A 20,559-nucleotide genomic window follows, 5' to 3' on the forward strand; every position below is an offset into this window, starting at 1 on the left:
TCTTGCTGTCATGATAAAGGGCATTAAAAATATGGTTTTGGACACATACTAATGCACAGGCCAACATGCTTACAGTTAATAAACATATTTTAAAAGTATAATGGAAGCAGACTTACACGAATGATAAATCTGATGGCGGCACACCCAGAAGTAGCCATGACTTTGGCGCTATTAGGGACCAGATTAAACAGAGTAGGCACAATGGCTTCTGCGCCATGATCAAACTTGTTTCCAAGAACAGTTGAAAGATGGCTGCAAAGAATTAAATAACATTGGTTACCAGATGTAGCTCATCAACCCAAGAGGGCTTTATTTAATTACTCAGTTTACCTAGTTATTTACCATATAAAGGAATGTTGAACAAACTTTTCCATATACTGCTAATACTTAATATGTACTTTTCAATCATTTAACACAAACACCAGTGCTATCTTGCTAGATCAATGAAGCTCCAATGCTAAGTATAATATTCATTTTTAAACAGCAAGTAGTCAGATGATATGATCTTGGAGATCATATAACACTTTGGAAGATAATCAGTTTGTTTGCTCCCGGTACTTAAAAAGGCAGAATCCAGGTGCCCCGTGGTAGACAACAGGATTTTAATCCACACCCCAATTGAATGTGAAACCATCATGCTTAACTTATTGAATGACACTTTCTACAACACGAACATCATCAGTTTTAAGTTTATTCAAATCAGCCATCACAATGGAAGGTCTCATTACACATCTTTGAACCAAACAGATTTACTTGGAAGCAAGTACATCAAAGATCAAAATAGGCCATTATTTGCCCCACTAAATTATGTGCAGACAACTGTATGGGAAGTCATGTATCCTTAAAATAAACTCAGTTTGTCAGATGTACAGAAATTATATAGTGAAATAGAGCATCATTCTTCATGCAATTTTTTAGTTTGCAGGAAAATAAAAAATTCAGTTTCTGAACATCAGGAATGCTTGCCAAGGGTCCAATCCAGGGAGTAATATATTTATCATCAGACTTTTAAAAATAGCAACTATATAAATAAGTATAAAAATGTGCAATCTGGTAGCTGTCAACAAAAACCATATCTGTAGTTTTCTGGAGGAATATTGTTAAATTGTCCCATAATCTTGGCTGAATTAAAAGCATTACATCGCCCTAACATCATCTAAATTTAGGAACTGTCAAATAATAAAATAAGAAGTACCCATAAACATGATGTTATAAAGTAGAGGAGACCATATATGTTTAGCATCAGTAATTAACAAAACTCAGTCTCTTTTTAAAATCTTTTCTTGAGTGAGTATGAAAAATTCTATTTGGCAGGGATTTCCTTATTAAAACTGGCTTCGTAAAAAAGGAGCCTAATTTCGAAACCTTGCATCAATATAAGCAAGAAAAATCACTTATAACTAAATTAAAAAGATAAGGTAATGATTCCAGATCAGCAAGGTGAGTTCTAAATTTAACAACTTTTATCTAGGTTAGAGTGGAGACTTGAGGAAGACCAAGTTCTAGGTGAATTATCATTTAGCTGATTCAACGAGGAAGACTGTATTTGCAAAAAAAACTTCAGCAAGATCGTACCAAGTAACTGCAGAAGGCCAGTAACCCAAACTGGAGCCCACCTCACAACCTGAACAACTTTGGTGCCCTATCCTTTTAACCATTTTTGTACACTAAAACTTTCACTGGACTTCATTTTAATCTGTCTGTACTTTTAATTTACTCTTTTATGCCATTAAAGGTTTAAAAAGATTTTTGAGGCCCATGTGTCTGGCACATTACTTGCAGAGTTCTGGGCAGGACCTTTTTTTGTAGCAGGAACTCCTTTGCATATTAGGCCACACCCCCTGATGTAGCCTATCCTCCTGGAACTTACAGTAAGCCCTATACTAAGAGCCCTGTAAACTCTGGGAGGACTGGCAAAATCAGGGGTGTGCGGCCTAATATGCAAAGGAGCTCCTGCTACAAAAAGCCATATATATGAATGATAAATCTAACGCCGGAACACCCAGGAATATATAGCAGGAACATAGTTCTGGCTGACTTGGTGTCAGGGGGTGTGGCCTAATATGCAAATGAATTCCTGCTGCGCTTTTTCTACAAAAAAGCTCTGGCTCTGAGGTATCAGCTTTTGTTACAAAATGCTTTAATCGCAAGTTGAAAAATAAAACCGAAAGTGTGAGCTGAATATATCAAATGATTAAAACAATATGGTAAATCAGTCCTCATTACCTTCTATGCCTATATTGTTTGAGTAGGAGCCCATCAGTTTGAACAGCTGAAATTAGAAATAGCAGGGAGCCCGAAACCCTAGCTATTATTGGTCTCTTGTCTACTGATATAATTTCTACTTGAAACAATCTAATGCATATTAATTTTGTGCAACATGAATATCTTTCTGGGGCACTGTTCATGTCTATGATTAAATATCTTTATCATTGCATCTTTAATAAGGGATTTGCCACAGTAGGAAACCAATGATATGCAAAGATAACTGCCATACTACCTATATAACAAAAAACACTCACTACAAGCTGTGCTCTGGACACTATGGTGGTCATGTCAAATGTTACTAATACAATTGCATAGAATTAAGTAAATTACTGAAGACTATTCTTTTTCTGCTAAAGTTCAACATCACTTTTAATGTTCAATACATTTACCACTGCAAAATTACACATTTAAATGTTTCAGATTAACATGTACTTACGCTACAGTAATGCATGCTTCTCTAACGACTTGTGATCGGAGATCTTTAGCTGATAATTTAAATGCTCCATCCAGCAACCGTAAATGCTGAAAAAAGCAGTCATACTGTGCTGCTCCAGCAACAAGCAGTGACCGGACCTTTTTAAGCTAAGGGAGGAAAGGAGATTAAAGAATAGATATAACTGCATTTCTAATTCCATGCCAATCTGGCATATAACAACAGCAACTAAAAAGTTTATTTAATTAAATATGTAAAGCATGTCAATATTAAAAAATATGTACCGCATTGGCTCGTTGATCCCAGTCATGTTTGTCATCTGACAAGATTTCCCTGATTTTATTTAGCGTTTCTTCGAGTTCACGACTAGAATAGATCTGAAAAACAAAGATCAAGAGACCCTTTAGAGTTCCTGCACAGAAACAAATATGCAAGAAACATTTGACAGAAGATGTGGGGAACTTTTTTCTGGACTTCCTATGAGTAGTTACATACCCTACAAGCAAAGATACTCTTACCCTACAAGCAGAGAAACACACATTATTGCCTATTTGTGAAAATCCTACTCCTCCCATAATCCAAAGATCGTTAATGTATGTGAAGGGCTAAATTCATTATTCCTGCATATTTCAGTTATGGCATAGTCTGTTTTCTCAAAGTACAAGGCCAGGATCACGTGCCCTATTTCCAAATTCTTCAGGTCCTTGGGATATCCTGAGCTCATGGCTACCAAATCCAGCTTTTTATTTAATATGGACTAGCCCTAAGCATTTTGATATCCTCCCTACATGATGAATGAGCTTAATCAGTTTCATAACTAAGGAAGCAATCTAGTTCCATAACTGAGGAAGAAGCTACCCAAATGGGGAGGGACGGTGGCTCAGTGGTAGAGCATCTGCTTGGGAAGCAGAAGGTCCCAGGTTCAATCCCTGGCATCTCCAAAAAAGGGTCCAGGCAAATAGGTGTGAAAAACCTCAGCTTGAGACCCTGGAGAGCCGCTGCCAGTCTGAGAAGACAATACTGACTTTGATGGACCAAGGGTCTGATTCAGTATAAGACAGCTTCATATGTTCATATGTTCTTCATATGTTCAAATACCATCTTACGTTTCTACAATCCAGATATGGCACATTGACAAAAAACCTGGAGACAAACCATGCTCCTCTTAGGGATCATAATAGGACACAGGTGGAAACAGTCCAATTTATGCTGTAGATTTTTCAGTACAAGAGGAAGAAAGGCAAAACAGCAAGTCTGATCTGTAGAGAGTTTTTTGTTTAGACACCCTCCATTATCAGCCAGGAGACCTTTATTAAATCATGACTCTTGTGTGTTTTAAGCTTTTAACAACTGCTTTTTATTTTTAACTCTGAGTACTGGAAGACTTTGAGTATTTGAAAATAGAAAGATGGGCATTCAACTATTCAAATAAATAAACAAACAAACAAATAAATAAAAAGTGCAGGCTGGGAAGTAAAGCAACATATTTTAAAATAAGCCTATAATTCAAAAGCTTGTTTTAAGGTTCTTCCTCTAATCAAGACTTCATATACAACAATGTTTCTAATTGTACTAATTCAGCTACATAGAGCAAAATTAAAAATCCCAGCACATAATCCAAGAATAAAGTGTATAAATGTGAACACCACACAAAAATATTGCAATGATAAGGGACAAAACAGCAGCAAATGTTGCAAGAATGCTGGACCTTAAACACTGCTTTAAAAATCTCTTCTGTGTTGCAATAAGCCAACAGAGGGCAATATATCACAAGAACTTGTTCCTTCACAAACATGAAGAAAAAAAAATTAAACATTGAAATAACATTGAATTAATTGACAAGTGCTATAAAGAGAGCACAAGTAAAAATTGTAAATAAAGTATGGGAGTTTGCTGAGCTACCTGAATTAACTGAGTGGATTAAGCTGAGAGAAGTGCGTGGTAAACATGCTTACTTCTCTGATTCCTCGAAGCCCTATTTTGACTTTAGAAATAGAGAACTAGGTACTCAAATGGAAATTTCAACTGGGCAATTTTTGTATGACATGGCTGGACTGAATGTGAAGTAGCAGATGACTGGAGAAAAAAAATAATCTTATATAATTAATCTTAAAAATGCAAAGTAAAGTCTGCTAGACAAAATGGGTTTAATTTAGCTGGGATAGGGTGTTCACAACATTCTGTGAATTGATTGTTTATAGGCTGCTTATTTCATCGTCTAGACAAGACATCCTATTATATGTATTTTATTTATTAGCTGCCTGCCTCACTATGGTTCAGGTTGTACAACTGCACATTCCATCATGTATTGTATTGTAAATAAGAGAAACTAATATTTTTTGAAGAAGACATAACTCAAATTTTAAAAAGACATTTAATTCATATTTTACATTTTGCAGCCTCCAGGTCATATAATTCTGCACTGAAATGTCTCATTGCAGAGAGCTCTGGGATAAAGCAGAGAAGTGCTACAAGTGTGAGGTTTGTGGCGCAGAAGCTGGGGGAGTTGCTGAAAACTTCTGAGTTCGTGTGAAGGGATGAAGGTGAAGGTGATTGATTAGGAGTGGCTGTGTGTTCCCACCCTCTTTGCATTATTAAGCTGTGCCTTGCCAGAGAGCTAAAGGGCTCTTGGCCTGTGGCTCTTAGCCTGGGGGCTGTGTAAGGACCAGGAACCCAGATTCCTTGTGTTCCCATTAAGGTAAGTAGACTCTCCAGGAGGGGAGCCACATAAACAAATAGGGTTTAAAAGGGGACTGTATATTTTTTAAAAGCTATCATGAAGGTAGAATGCCAGCAGGGGGGTGGGGGCTTTCCAGTGTTTTGCACTGAGTGTCACATGTATGACTATCTGCCCACAGGACAGAAGTCTTGGGTGTGTGCTCGATGCAAGGAGCTCCTGGTCCTCAGGGAACGAGTTCGTACCCTTGAGGCCAAGGTGACTGACCTGGAGAAGCAGAGACAGTCAGTTAGGCACTCGGGGAAGACTCTCGGGGGCGTATCAGATGAGCCCCGCTCTGAACGTGGACCCCGTTGCTGCCAGGGAGCATGAGGGTCGAGAGGGAACAGGGCACCGGGCTGAGGATAAGGGGAATGCGCCCTCAGAAGGGACCTCTTCTTCCGTTGGTGAGCGGGAATCCTTTTGCATCAAGGAACCATCCCAGGGCAGGGAGAGAGGGGGGGTCTTGTTAGCTGGTGATTCGATCCTTAGCCAAGTAGACAGCTGGGTGGCATAACCGCATACTGACCGCCTGGTGCAAGGGTAGCGGACATTACGCGTGTAGTAGATAGGCTGATAGACAGTGCTGGGGAGGAGCTAGTGGTCGTGGTGCATGTTGGCACCAACGATGTGGGGAAATGCAGTTGTGAGGTCCTGGAGGAAAAATTTAGGCTGCTAGGTGGGAGACTTAAGGCCAGGACCTCCAAGGTAGCCTTCTCAGAAGTGCTACCTGTTCCACATGCAGGGCAGGAGAGACCGGCACAAATTAGAAGTCTCAATGTGTGGATGAGACAATGGTGTAAGGAGGACGGGTTTAAGTTTGTTAGGCATTGGGATGCTTTCTGGAACAAGCGGGAGCTGTACAAAAAAGACGGTCTCCACTTGTCCCCAGATGGAACCAGGCTGCTGGCGCTTAAAATCAAAAAGGTGGCAGAGCAGTTTTTAAACTAAATCTTGGGGGAAAGCTGATAGGAGATGAAATGTCTCTGATTCGGGAGGACTCATCTCAGAGAGATGAAGGGTTAGCTGTTACTTTTCTACTGGGTAATGGATCAGAGTTGTCCTTTGAGATGGTGACAAACAGAATGGACTGCCTGCCAGAGTCTCGAGGCAGCAGGAGGAAGGTTGCAGGCTTGCCTGGGAAATTATAGATGTTTGTACACAAATGCTAGAAGAGTTCAAAGTAAAATTGATGAGTTGGAATGTTTAGTGTTGGGAGAAAACATAGACATTGTGGGAATTTCAGAAACTCAGTGGAATGAGGAGAATCAATGGGACACGGTGATTTCTGGATATAAGTTATATCGGAAGGATAGGGAGGGAAGGGTTGGAGGTGGGGTTGCTCTGTATGTTAGAGAGGGTATACGGTCCAGTAAGACTGAGGTCAGAGAATTAGATTCCCTTCTAGAAATGCTTTGGGTTGAAACAGAGGGCCCAAAAGGAAATTTAACTATGGGAGTTTGTTATCGCCCACCAAATCGAAAGATTGAGGACTATAATATGATGGAAGGCTTAAAGATAGTGGCTAGACGTAAAAACTGTGTCGTCATTGGTGATTTTAACTACCCGCAGATTGATTGGGTCAATATGTGTTCTGGTCAAGAGAAAGAGATTGAGTTTCTAGATGCTCTCAATGACTGTGCTATGGAGCAGATGGTCTCAGAACCTACCAGGGGTGGGGCGATCCTGGATTTGGTGCTAAGTAATGCCCAAGACTTGGTGAGAGATGTAAAAGTGATCGCACCGCTTGGGGGCAGTGACCATAACGTTATTGATTTCACCATTTGTATAAATAGAGTTGCCCCAAAAGACCAGCACAACCACGTTTAACTTTAAAAAGGGTCAATTATCTGAGGTGAGGAGGCATGTGAAGAGGAAACTGAAAGGAAAGGTAAATACAGTCCAAACCCTTGGGGAAGCTTGGAGGCTATTTAAACCTACAATCCTAGAAACTCAGATAAAATATATACGACAAGTTAGGAAAGGCACAAACAGGTATAAGAAGAGGCCTGCATGGTTAACAAACAAAGTAATGGAAGCTGTAAAAGGTAAGTAGGACTCCTTTAAGCGGTGGAAAGCTAGTCCGAGTGAGATTAATAAAAGGTAACGCAGGCTGTGGCAAATCAAATGCAAGACTGTGATCAGGCAGGCAAAAAAGTACTAAAACATAAAGACCAACAATAAAAATTTGTTCAAATATATTAGAAGCAGGAAACCAGACAGGAAGGCAGTGGGGCCCTTGGATGACCAAGGGGTCAAAGGATTACTGAAGGAGGATAGGGAAATGGCTGAGAAGCTGAATGCATTTTTTTGCCTCCGTTTTCAGTGTGGAAGATAAGTGTTTGCCTACTCCAGAACCACTTATATTGGAAGGGGTGTTGAAAGACCTGAGTCAGATTGAGGTGACGTGAGAGGAGGTCCTACAATTGAGAGACAAATTAAAAACTAATAAGTCACCAGGTCCAGATGGCATACATCCAAGAGTTCTGAAGAACTCAAAGTTGAACTTGTGGATCTTCTGACAAAAATATGTAATCTTTCATTGAAATTTGCCTCCGTTCCTGAGGACTTGAAGGTAGTAAATGTCACCCCATCTTTAAAAAGGGCTCCAGAGAAGATCCAGGAAACTACAGGCCAGTCAGTCTGACTTCAATACTGGGAAAGTTGGTAGAAACCATTATCAAGGACAGAATGAGTAGGCACATTGATGAACACGAGTTATTGAGGAAGACTCAGCATGGGTTCTGTAAGGGAAGATCTTGCCTCACTAACCTGTTACATTTCTTTGAGGGGGTGAACAAACATGTGGACAAAGGAGACCCGATAGATGTTGTTTACCTTGACTTCCAGAAAGCTTTTGATAAAGTTCCTCATCAAAGGCTCCTTAGTAAGCTCGAGAGTCATGGAGTAAAAGGACAGGTCCTCTTGTGGATCAAAAACTGGCTAATTAATAGGAAGCAGAGAGTGAGTATAAATGGACAGTCTTCCCAGTGGAGGACGGAAAGCAGTGGAGTGCCGCAGGGCTCAGTACTGGATCCCATGCTCTTTAACTTGTTCATAAATGATTTGGAGTTGAGAGTAAGCAGTGAAGTGGCCAAGTTTGCAGATGACACTAAATTGTTCAGGTTGGTGAGAACCAGAGAGGATTGTGAGGCACTCCAAAGGGATCTGTTGAGGCTGGGTGAGTGGGCGTCAATGTGGCAGATGTGGTTCAATGTGGCCAAGTGCAAAGTAATGCACATTGGGGCCAAGAATCCCAGCTACAAATACAAGTTGATGGGGTGTGAACTGGCAGAGACTGACCAAGAGAGAGATCTTGGGGTCGTGATAGATAACTCACTGAAAATGTCAAGACAGTGTGCGATTGCAATAAAAAAGGCCAATGCCATGCTGGGAATTATTAGGAAGGGAAATGAAAACAAATCAGCCAGTATCATAATGCCCCTGTATAAATTGATGGTGCAGTCTCATTTGGAATACTGTGTACAATTCTGGTCACCGCACTTCAAAAAAGATATTACAGCATTGGAAAAAGTGCAGAAAAGGGAAACTAGAATGATTAAAGGTTTGGAATACTTTCCCTATGACGAAAGGTTAAAGCGCTTGGGGCTCTTTAGCTTGGAGAAACATCGACTGCGGGGTGACATGATAGAGGCTTACAAGATTATGCATGGGATGGAGAAGGCAGAGAAAGAAGTACTTTTCTCCCTTTCTCACAATACAAGAACTCGTGGGCTTTCAATGAAATTGCTGAGCAGTCGGATTAAAACGGATAAAAGAAGGTCCTTCTTCACCCAAAGGGTGATTAACATGTGGAATTCACTGCCACAGGAAGTGGTGGCAGCTACAAGCATAGCCAGCTTCAAGAGGGGTTAGATAAAAATAAGGAGCAGAGGTCCATCAGTGGCTATTAGACACAGTGTGTGTGTGTGTATATACATATACAACCGTATTTTTCGCTCCATAAGACGCACCTGAGCATAAGACGCACCTAGTTTTTAGAGCTGTTTGTGTGAATTTAGAGGCATTTGTGTGAATTTTTTGCAGTATTCGCTCCTTAAGACGCACACACTTTTCCCTCCACTTTTTTTGGGGGAAAAAGTGAGTCTTATGGTGCAAAAAATACGGTATATATATATATATATATATATATATATATATATATATATATATATATATATATACATATACATATATATATATAAAATTATTTTTATATATATGTGTGACACAGAGTGTTGGACTGAATGGGCCACTGGCCTGATCCAACATGGCTTCTCTTATGTTCTTATGCTCTGACCTAGGATGGCCTAGACTAGCCCGATCTCGTCAGATCTCGGAAGATCAGCAGGGCTGGTCCTTGCTAGTATTTGGATGAGAGACCTCCAAGGAATACCAGTGTTGTGACATGGAGGCAGGCAATGGCAAACCACCTCTGAACATCTCTTGCCTTGAAAACCCTATGGGATCACCATAAGTCAGCTGTGACTTGATCCTCCCCCCAATGTTCCATAGGATGGATACGCTGTTCAAACAATAGCTAAATACTGTCAAGCTAACTGGAACCAAATACTGTCAAACACTTATAAGTGTAAGTTCATCTGTTGTCATTACATCATGGCTGCAGGAATGGCACAATGTCCCCTACTACCGAACTCTGGAGGATTTGGGGTTACCAAAGGGTAGCAATGGTGGACTCCCTCACTCAATTGGAATCAGCTCAGTACTTACAACCATACTCTACCAAAAAAGCATGTCTTCTCACAAGAGTTCTTTCTCGGGACACAAAGTTGGAGATACACTATCATACTGCCTTATTGTTTAGTAGCCTGAACATGTTATATATTTTTGTCAGTCTTAGAGAAACATGTTATTTTTAAGTTTCCCAGAAACAGTGCAATCCCATAGGGCTGAAAAAAATCCAGTCAAGCAGTTATTAATATGTTCAAAGATCAAATCCTTAATTTAAAAAAAGAATTATGGACATGCTTGGCATTATTTTTGCAGGGTAAGGTTGGTGTTTCAGTTTCATGCAGGCATACCTAGAGCACAGTCCCAGCCCATCTCTGAAGCGGTGCAACTTCTGTGTGGCCACTTATCACCAGACAAGAAAGCATTCCTCTCACAAATTAGTAGTTTGCACATTGCCTGGAACATTTTGCCATAGGTCTTTTTAAAAAAGAGTTCCTCTCCATGTGGGTGGACTTTTCATATGCTTTTTCAAATTCTTACTCCCAGGTGCTAGAGTGTTTACCAGCTGAAGGTGGCACAGGTCACAACTGCCTGTGAGCCAGGAATTAATGGCCTGTGAGCAATTGAATTAATTGCGTTTGCAACAGTGATTCAATTTAGCATGGCATTCTGCTAAGTTTCTGGGAAGGGCTGAACTCTGGACTCTTCTTGAAGACACTAATCTGTGAAATTAGCACAGTTTACCTGTTACTTGTCACTTGTCTTTAAAAAAAGTTTTTTAAATATTTGAATCAAGAAGTGCGTAGGTATGGGTGGGATATTGTAAGGGGTTAGTGAAATATCACACTGGTCCTACAGCGAGTTGGATTTTTGTACCAGTAGCAGAATCTCATAAATTTCAGAGCCTTCTGTACACACATCTACCATTGTTTAAACCCCAGTAACAATTAAATCATCATGTCAGCTAGAAGGTGACTAGATCTAGAAAGAAAAAAAATAGTAACTTTAATTACAATTACTTTAATTACTATTTATTGAGAATTTCTTCCCAAAATACCTTTTCAATCACGTCATGCTTCAAAATACAATAACACTAAAATTTCACATAATGTATACATTATAACTATCTTTTGCTAATTAGCAGGGAGGAATTTTTCCTATACTGTAAAAGTTTAACCAAAACACTCACCATCAATACAGCTTAAGCTTTAATTTCACACCATTTACACAGATAATTCAGGGCTAAAGAAAATCAATTTTGTTGTGGCTAAACTAAAAAGCTGGGATATACACTGGATAACTGATTGGTGGTAAAGCTTTCAGGTCACACTGGATAGCTGATTAGTGATAAAGCTTTCAGGCCACACTGAATCAAACAATTAATCAGTAGTATGCACTTATATGATGTGGTATTTGATCAAGACAACAGCTATTGATAAAGATGGGGAACATTAAGCTTCCAGGACAACATATAGTGGTTTCATTAAAAAGCAAGAGGTTATAGCACTTCGGCTGAAAACAAAATCTTGTAACAATGACTACAAAGCATGCTGCTTCCACCATGGTTTGTGTTTAGCCTTCACTCACTATGGGCAACACAAAGAAACAAACAAAACCACAAACAACAAAGAAACGATAATCTCAGTTACCAGGACAGGCAGTATTCAAATGTTCTGAAGAACAGATAAATAAACTATTGTCTTCTTGCTAAACATAGTCCTTTCTTACAAAGTTAACATCACTTTTGGGTATATTCTTTATTTAAAAGCAAACACCTGCTTTGTCAAGTACTTAGGAGTTATAGTAGCAGCCAAGCAGCATGTAATAAGTCAAATGATTTTGCTACAAAAAAAGCGACTTCTGTATTTGACTTCACATTATATAGAACTGACTGAAAAGGACTTAATCAGCATCTTGTCCAACTCCCTGCTCAAGGCAGACTATATATTTAAGCCCCTTTCAGATTAATCCACCTTACCATGGGTGCCGTATGCCATGGGAAGGGAGCAGATGTGGACAGGCTTTCTTATGTTACAGAATCCTGACCAATTAAACTCTCTTAAGTACCACACACATGCTGCTTCTAGCTAGAGAACTGCACATTACAGGAGATTTTGCTTCTTCCCCAGGTCATTAGAAAACTTAAACTTCTTTCCCACCACATAATCATCACTCAAAACTCAATAATGTAAAACACAAACCTGCAGCTACCAAACATACCTACAAGGCAGTTTTCATGGCCTCCATAGGCAAGTCATCTGATGCCACAGAGAAATAGAAGGAAATTCTAAGTTTCAGTGCATGCAGTGTTTCATTAAACACTGTCAACGGCTAAGGTTCTATTGTTAAAAGGTAAACCATGCTATGAAGAGTAGTTTTTTTTAAAAATCATATCAGAAATGTAGCTGATGTGTCCTTACCTGAACAGCAGGAACATCTGTAAATGCCTTTATAAAATCATCTTCATCAACAGCACCCGCTCCTCCTTCCTTGGTTGTGCCTACAAGAGTTAAAAATAATGTGTTAGCTGACAATAAAGTGACAGTTATGCAACTGAAAGAGAGATCAAACTAATGAAGTTTTTTAAAATGAGGAGTGTCAGTTATACAGTTCTATAGAATATCATTCACAATGTACCAAAATAGTCATCATTATTACTAGATGGCCACTGTCAGCCGCCCTGAGCCTGCTTCGGCAGGGAGGGCGGGATATAAATAAAATGATTGATTGATTGGTCTCTGATAGGGTAACAATTCTGTACCAGAAATGATGAATTTTGTGGCCAGTGTAATTATGTACTTAAAACAGATCTGCACATTTTGCATGATTTATTCTGCTTCTGCTAGCAGAATAAGAGCACAATGTGTGGAAAGCACAATGATGATGGCTGCCTCTCTCTTATACTCAAGGGAAAAAACAGCAGAAACACTGGCAAAATATAGAAAGGACAAAAGTCTGGATCAGGGTAGAAATCCAGGGCAGAAATCAAAATCCCACGCAGAAAGAAAGGCTGGAAAAGAATATCTTGTAAAGGGCCAGCGGAAACCTTCTAAAATGGAAGACAGTACTGAATGGTTACATTAAAATAAACTGAAGCAATTAACAGCAATGATTGGGATGGGACTGTTGTTGTTATAATTAATCACTCAATCCCTGCCACAGGCAGGGCTCTGGGCGATGTACAAACTCCATACAACAACATAAAACCAACTAAAACATTCACAGACATTCCAGTAATCAGGTGGCAAATAATAAGTCCCAATACCAACCGCCGGCTACTTCATTGGCAGGGGGGGAAGAGGGTGATGTGAATAGCAGAGGAGGGTGCCAGCCAAGATGGAAACCATTGCTGTTCTCAAACAAAAAGCCTGAAAGAACATCTCTGCCTTGCAGGCCATGCAGAATTGCATCAGATTCTACAGGACCCTGGTGGAGTTTGGCAGAGAGTTGAGTTCCACCAGGTTGGGGTCAAGGCCAAAAAGGCTCTGGCTCTGGCTGAGGACAGCTGGATGTCTTTGGGGCCAGGAACCACAAGCAAGTTGTTGTCTAAGGAGCGCAATGCTATCCCCGGAACATAATGGAGGAGATGGTCCTGTAGGTATATCAGTCCCTGACTGCTCAAGTCCTTGTAGGTCAATACTAAAACCCTTAACTTGACTTGATATTGCACTGGAATTGAGAAAGGTAAGCAAAGAACTTCAAATTCTCCCCCAAAGATCAGAGAGGTGGCAACCAGAAGCAGCAGCAGAAGGCAAGAAGATTTATTAAAGGTTTAGTTACATGAATGGTAGAGGCTAAAGTCTCTTGATATTTGGGATTTATGAGATTCATGGTACAATCATAAACATAGTTACACCCTTTCCAGCCCACTGATTTAAATTAATTTAGAAATTAATCCCACTTGGATTAATTGCACCATTAGCTCCAGCTCTGCTCTCCATTTCCCAGAAACTGAAATACAACTTCACTCATCACCAAAAGGAGAGTGGAAATACATGTTAGAAACTCAAAACATTTGTCACCATTGAATGGTAACATTAGCAATACTCAATGTCCAGAACACATTTTGCAGTTTGGCTTTTACTCATGTTGATTTCCAAGACTGATATTTATCTGACTCCAAATGTAATACACTTTTGGGGCAAAGAAGACTATTTAGAAAGTCTGGTTAAAATAAAAAGTTTGAAGATAATTGGTACACGAAGAGGAAATATACTTGAGAAAAGAAAAGGGAACAGCAAGTTTGCTAGGCAAAGGAATATTTGTAACATTTTTTACCTTTTCGAAAATCACTGCAACTACTTTGAAATCAAAATGTGCCAAGGCACTGAGCTACCTACAAAAACTGAATCAATATTTGTTGTAAACTACAGTCGAATCATAGGCAATAATGTCTTTTAAAATATGAAAGGCATTAATAGGATTAATTACCAGCACCAACATGTTTTTGTTTCAAAACTAGCAATAAGCACATACTTTAATGACATGCATTCAAAAGGTCACTTAATATACATATCCTTAGGGCAACTCATTTAACAAATCAGAAAACATGTTTGTCATGGGCTGGGTGAAATAGCAGTTTTCATGCTCCAGATATTTTGTAAATAAAAATAGCAACTTTATTTTAACACTTGAGTGGGTACACAGTGGCACTTTTACCTTATAAGTGACCTAATAAAATATTTAAATTTGATAAAAAGGATCCCAACAGAAGTCAGTTTTTGTCTTCTTGTAGTTTGTGACCTTTTTTAAAAAAAACAAAAGCCATGTTTATTGTTATTTTTGTCTCATCCCTGCCACATTGTCTTTCTATTGTTTAATTCTTTCTATTGTTTAATTTTTTTTATTGTTATCTCCTTAAGCAAGTCACAGAGCTTTTTGGGGGGAGAGCAGCGGTTGTAAACTGCTATTGTTATTCTGTGAAAAGGGCAGAATGGGGATTCAAACCTAAGTTTCCCAGATCCTAATACAACACTTTAACCACTACACCACACTGACTCTCATTAGCTTTACAAATATAAGGGGTCTATTTTCAAGATGGATGAATAACAGAAAGAGAGATGGAATTTTTGCCCTATTTACCTACATCCACAATACTTTAGGCAATAGATAATTCAACATATACATCTAGAAATGGCTACAACTAAAATTCATCAACCACATCTCTACCCTAGCAGAAATAAGAATTTATATCTCATCTGCTCTTGCAGAAAAATCCTTTGCCTTGTCTAAAAGAATCACAATTATCATTGCTATTCTAAAATCACAACAGAATTTTGCTCATGATTATGATGTAGAAGTTTTGTGTTTGAGGTTGGGCCAACATTTGCAGATTGAATAAATTGGTGGAATGGGGCATACCACTGCTGATTGCTGGCCCATAAAACAAAATGCCCAGTTACCAGGAAAAACAACTCCAGGCATCAGACTCTGATAATTAAAACAATTATATGTTACAGTTTTGGGTGATGGGCACAGCAGATGCATCTTAAAAACTAACAAAATTTGTGGTACATATGAACATATGAAGCTGCCTTATACTGAATCAGACCCTTGGTCCATCAAAGTCAGTATTGTCTACTCAGACTGGCAGCGGCTCTCCAGGGTCTCAAGCTGAGGTTTTTCATGCCTACTTGCCTGGACCCTTTTTGAAGATGCCAGGGACTGAACCTGGGACCTTCTGCTTACCAAGCAGATGCTCTACCACTGAGCCACCGTCCCTGGTAGGGTATCTGAAGAAATGATTAGTGACTCACAAAATCTCATACCCTAACACAAGTTTTGTCAGTCCTTAAGGTGCTACTGGACTCTTATTCTTCTACAGCTATGGATAGACTAACACATGGCTACCCATCTTGCTCTATCTTTATGATCCACAGAATTAATATCACTGGGATAAACAATTCCACATTCATCTAAACTAGATCACCATATTCCTTGTGGGGTTTTTTCAATCATACATGATACTCATCCTGTTATCAAATTCAGGAGCATGTTAACATTTACTACTTTGGAGGACATAGTGGAACTGAGATCCCAACACAGATAGAGGAGAAGGGCATTCAGAAGGGGGGGGGGAAATCACTTGGGGAGTCACATAGTGCCATCTTTGCCATGTCAACAATGAGCATGAAAAATCAGTCTAAATGTTACTTCTCTTCTATGGCTCTATTTTCAACATGTGGCAGTGAAAATCAATAAAGAACCCAAATCTACCTGAGCTAATCCCTCTGTCCCCATTTATGTGCTAACTGCAGTTACCTTGCAATAGCTTGGTTAAATGAAATGATTCATAAATTTACTCAACAACTCTTTTCACATTACATGAATAAAATAGCTGGAGTTAGATTCACTTTCAACTAGGGTTGCCAAGTCCAATTCAAGAAATATCTGGGGACTTTGGGGGTGGAGCCAGGAGACATTGGGGTGGAGCCAGCAGCAAGGGCGTGATAAGCATATTTGAACTCCAAAGGAAGTTCTTGCCATCATATTTAAAGGAACTGCACACCTTTTAAATCCCTTCCCTCCTTTGGAAATAATGAAAGATGGGGGCACCTTCTTTTGCGTTCGTAGAATTGGACCCCCTGGTTCAATTACTTTGAAACTTGGAGGGTATTTTGGGAAGAGGCACTGGATGCTATGATACAAATTTGGTGCCTCTATCTCAAAAAACAGCCCCCCAGAGCCCTGATACCCACAGATCAATTATCCATTATTCTATGGGAATCGATCTTCATAGGGATTAATAGAGTGGCCAGCAGACATTTCCCCCCCTTCTGCTTTCTGATGACCCTGAAGTGGGGGAAGGGCCTCAAAATCAGGGGATCCCCTGTCCCTACCTGGGGATTGGCAACCCTAAGCTCAGAAGGCAAGTTCACCCAGTTACTTCAAAGAGCGCTCCCAAATCAGCGTGCACAAGGTTGGGGCAGCTCTCTTCAACAGGAAACAGAGGCACTGCGATCTTTCTTGCGCCTAGCAGGGAGTAAGCTCAGCTGAAACACTGGGATTTGCTTCCAAGTAAATGTGCAAAAAGAAGAAGATTATGAAGAAGTAGGATGACAGAAGCGGCTGCAAATTGATCCCAGCAGGTTCTCTGTGTAAACGCTGGGATTGCGAAGTGAAAGAGAGGAGCCAGAAAGTGGGGGAGGGGGGGCGGCGGCAATCCTACAAGGGCTAGGCAGTATGCAGTTAACTTACCACTCCCCCCCCCTGCCCCGCTCCAAGAGGCCCTCCTACCTTTGTGTGCGTGACTGCAACCAAAGTTCCCTTCAGAAGATCAGACGAAGGGGGCTTTGAATCTTGAAAGCTGTTTATAACCCTAAAAATCTTGGTGGTCTCTTAAGGTGTTCCTGGACTCGGCTTGGCTCTTCTCGTGCAGAGGAACTGAGCTCTCCACCTTAAGCAACTGATCACAACGGAATTGCTCCCAGACGCCATACCCCCACCCCGCTTCCAGCTTTTTGGAAAGTGGGAGAAAAGGGGGCTAATCCTGGGGTCCCCCGCCAGGGCAGGAGGTTTGGGAAGCCTACTTTCAACAGATCATGTTAAGTAAGCCAGAGTCATATGGTTATATCTGATGTTCAGGCTCTGAATCCACAAAGAAGGTTATGAAAATGGAGTATAACAGATACAAGATTCAAATGAGTAGAAATTAGATTTTAGAAATAAATTCACCATTCCTGCAGAATGATAAGTAAAGATGCCTTTGGATTCTTGGAGCTACTTGTAATAAAGCACCTCTAACTAACCCACAATGGGGGAAAAATAGTCCCACTTTTCCATGCAAGGATGAAATTCATTTGACAGCCACTTCGAAGTTGAGGTGAGGAGTGGCCATAATGTACACAACAGACAGCTGCTCCCCCAGTGGCAAATGCCTTGGGACTTTAATAGGCACTAGATCAACATGCATTTTAAATATTAATGCAACAAACCATCCTATGAACTGATGATTTTTACACATGGATAAGCTTTCTCATGCCATAGAAAGTGTTTCCACATAGGATCACCTTATGGCTTTTGTTGGAAAACATAAGTTGATTATGATATGTAACATGTTTTACACATTTCAAGTATGCTGATCAGGCAAACACTGTGTGGCAGTTCTAAGTATTTGCTTTCTGGTAACATTTCTATATAGTATCTACAAAAACAAATTGACTGGTTTTTATAAATACCATGCAGATGTGTTATTAATTAAAAATTTATAGTAAAATTCTTAGAGGTTACACCACACACAAAAGCAGGTCTGTGTCAAGATACTTTGTATCAGACCCTCCTATAACATTAGCTAAATTTAGGGTGCGTATACTGCAACCTCACAGCAAGTGTACACCTGTTGCAACAGAACAGACAGCAGAAGGGGTAAAAATAATTTTACATAAAATGTTCTTAAAGATCTAAATTGATTTTGATTTTAAGCTTCAGCTACAAGTTTGTTTCAAAATTAACTTGTTTAAAATGAAATCTGAACTTAATGCAAATATATAATTTCTTCACACTGAATTTATGATCCTACTGAAATTTTGAAAAAATACTTTTCTTGAAACATCTTTGTCATTCAGCCTATTGCACAGCATACTAGGGCTTGATATGAAGAGCCAAAAATTAGCACATCACAACAGATACTGTCCATTGATCTATCTGGATGACCATTTGTGTTTGATCTATCCAGTAATTAACACCAGCCCCTTCATATGGATGAAATTCTGGTTTGGGGGAATAAGAAGGGCAGGGCAGTTATCTGACAGGGTACATGAGGACACACAGGAACACAGAAAAAGAAACATTTTCTGGCGCTGGTTTCAACCATCACCTATCTACTAAAACTTATCATGGCTGCACACTGTAAGACAGACCCTATTTATAAATAAAAATGTATTGTATATAATATACTGAAATATTTTAGCAACTAGTATAGCAATCCTATGCCCATTTACCTGGAAGTAAGTTCCAGTGAACACAGTGGGAGTTATGTCTGAGAAAATACGCATACTAGGATTATTTTGTTACTGGACCACCTAAAGGTTGCATAAAGGGTCTAAGCAATTTTAAATCCATATATTTAATAGTTACTGCAACAAATTAGTAAGCATGTATATTTAGGAAGTACCTAAATAATGGAATGCTTAAATTTAAAACAATTAAACTCTCCCCTCCCCCACCAGAGACTGAAATCATTACCTAAATCACAGTTTTCAATGTCCTTGGTTTATATCAATACACTGAAAACTGGGGCATATTATTCTGCTCTGAGTTTAAAATCACAGGGTTGAACAAGACAACCCTTTTTTAAAAACAACTGCTATGTTAGATTTCCACAGTAATCATCATATCCTGGGTTGCCTTCCTTACTCAGTTTAAAGAAATGAACACTACTCTTCCCAACACACAAGGCAATCTGCAACTTTTAACAACCGAATATGGTAGAACTGAAGGTTATAGTAAGTGTCAGGTAAATCTGCTGGATAGGCTAATGGAACTTAGATTCATGTATCACTATGGTACCTCACTTTTGCTTTCTGTTGTTTTTTTCCAACCAAGAGAAACAGTCGAAGTAGTAAGTCATAGAAATGTTTATTCCTTTCGACAACTCTGTTTCTAGTTTTGCAAAGTGTACAAAAATTTGTGTTCCAGTTTGGAGATAAGACAATCCATACAATCTAATACAAACAAGAATTTTTAAAAATGAGAGTACCTGATACATTATTTTTGGTTATTTCTCAGTTATTCAGTAACAACATAGGAGTTTTAGTAAGTATCAGTGTAGCAAAACATAAGATTCTGCATAATGCAATACAAGGGAACAAGAAGTACATCTCCATCCCCTAATGAAAGTGAGAGCACCTAGCGATGTATCGCATGTATTCTGCTTTAAAAAAAAAAATCCCGATCTTGCTTTATTTAACAAGGAGGCCAATATGGTCTCACAAATATTTCATAAATCTCCTTCTATTGTGCATACATGATAACTTGTATATGAACTGGAATATTTATATCCACACAAAAATGTCTATTCATATTAGCAAAACAGTCTTGTCAAGGTCCTTCACACTTCCCTGCTCTGCAATAATACTGCAGTTATGAATTAAACATCACCCTTCAAAATTCTTTGATACAATTTTATCTGTGCCAGGGTTTGGAAAAAAGGCTTATCCAAGTTTGAATATAGTTCAATCTTACCTCCAACCTTAGGCCCACCAGCAGAACCTGGTTTTCTTGAAGTATTTGCAGGATTTCCAGGTTTTTTAGGTGCAGGAACCTTGAAGGCAGTGGCAGCTGAAGATGGCCTGTTTCCATCCACTGATTCTTCATCATCAAAGCTTTTATCTATTAAAGATGTTTTAAAGGAAACCTTTTATTAGTATTCCATATTTTAAAAAACCCTGCCTTGCAGCAGCTCTCACCAGAAGTCACCAAAAATCAAATAAATCAATACTAATTATTATGT

At 39.3% G+C, this 20,559-nt stretch overlaps 1 protein-coding gene across 50 annotated transcripts in view; it reads right to left on the minus strand.

Annotated features, from left to right (window-relative positions):
- Nucleotides 1-20,559, minus strand: part of CLASP2 (cytoplasmic linker associated protein 2) — a 160,704-nt gene that overhangs the window by 70,257 nt on the left and 69,888 nt on the right. For all 50 annotated transcript variants that reach the window (XM_060247591.1, XM_060247592.1, XM_060247593.1 and 47 more), the window contains 5 exons: nt 20,292-20,438; nt 12,530-12,609; nt 2,986-3,078; nt 2,705-2,850; nt 117-252 (listed from right to left, as the gene is read on the minus strand). In XM_060247591.1, coding sequence (XP_060103574.1) covers nt 117-252; nt 2,705-2,850; nt 2,986-3,078; nt 12,530-12,609; nt 20,292-20,438 — 602 coding nt within the window. The remainder of the gene's footprint in view (nt 1-116; nt 253-2,704; nt 2,851-2,985; nt 3,079-12,529; nt 12,610-20,291; nt 20,439-20,559) is intronic.

The sequence above is a fragment of the Heteronotia binoei genome, chromosome 10 (genome assembly GCF_032191835.1).
Source record: "Heteronotia binoei isolate CCM8104 ecotype False Entrance Well chromosome 10, APGP_CSIRO_Hbin_v1, whole genome shotgun sequence".
Taxonomy (NCBI): domain Eukaryota; kingdom Metazoa; phylum Chordata; class Lepidosauria; order Squamata; family Gekkonidae; genus Heteronotia; species Heteronotia binoei.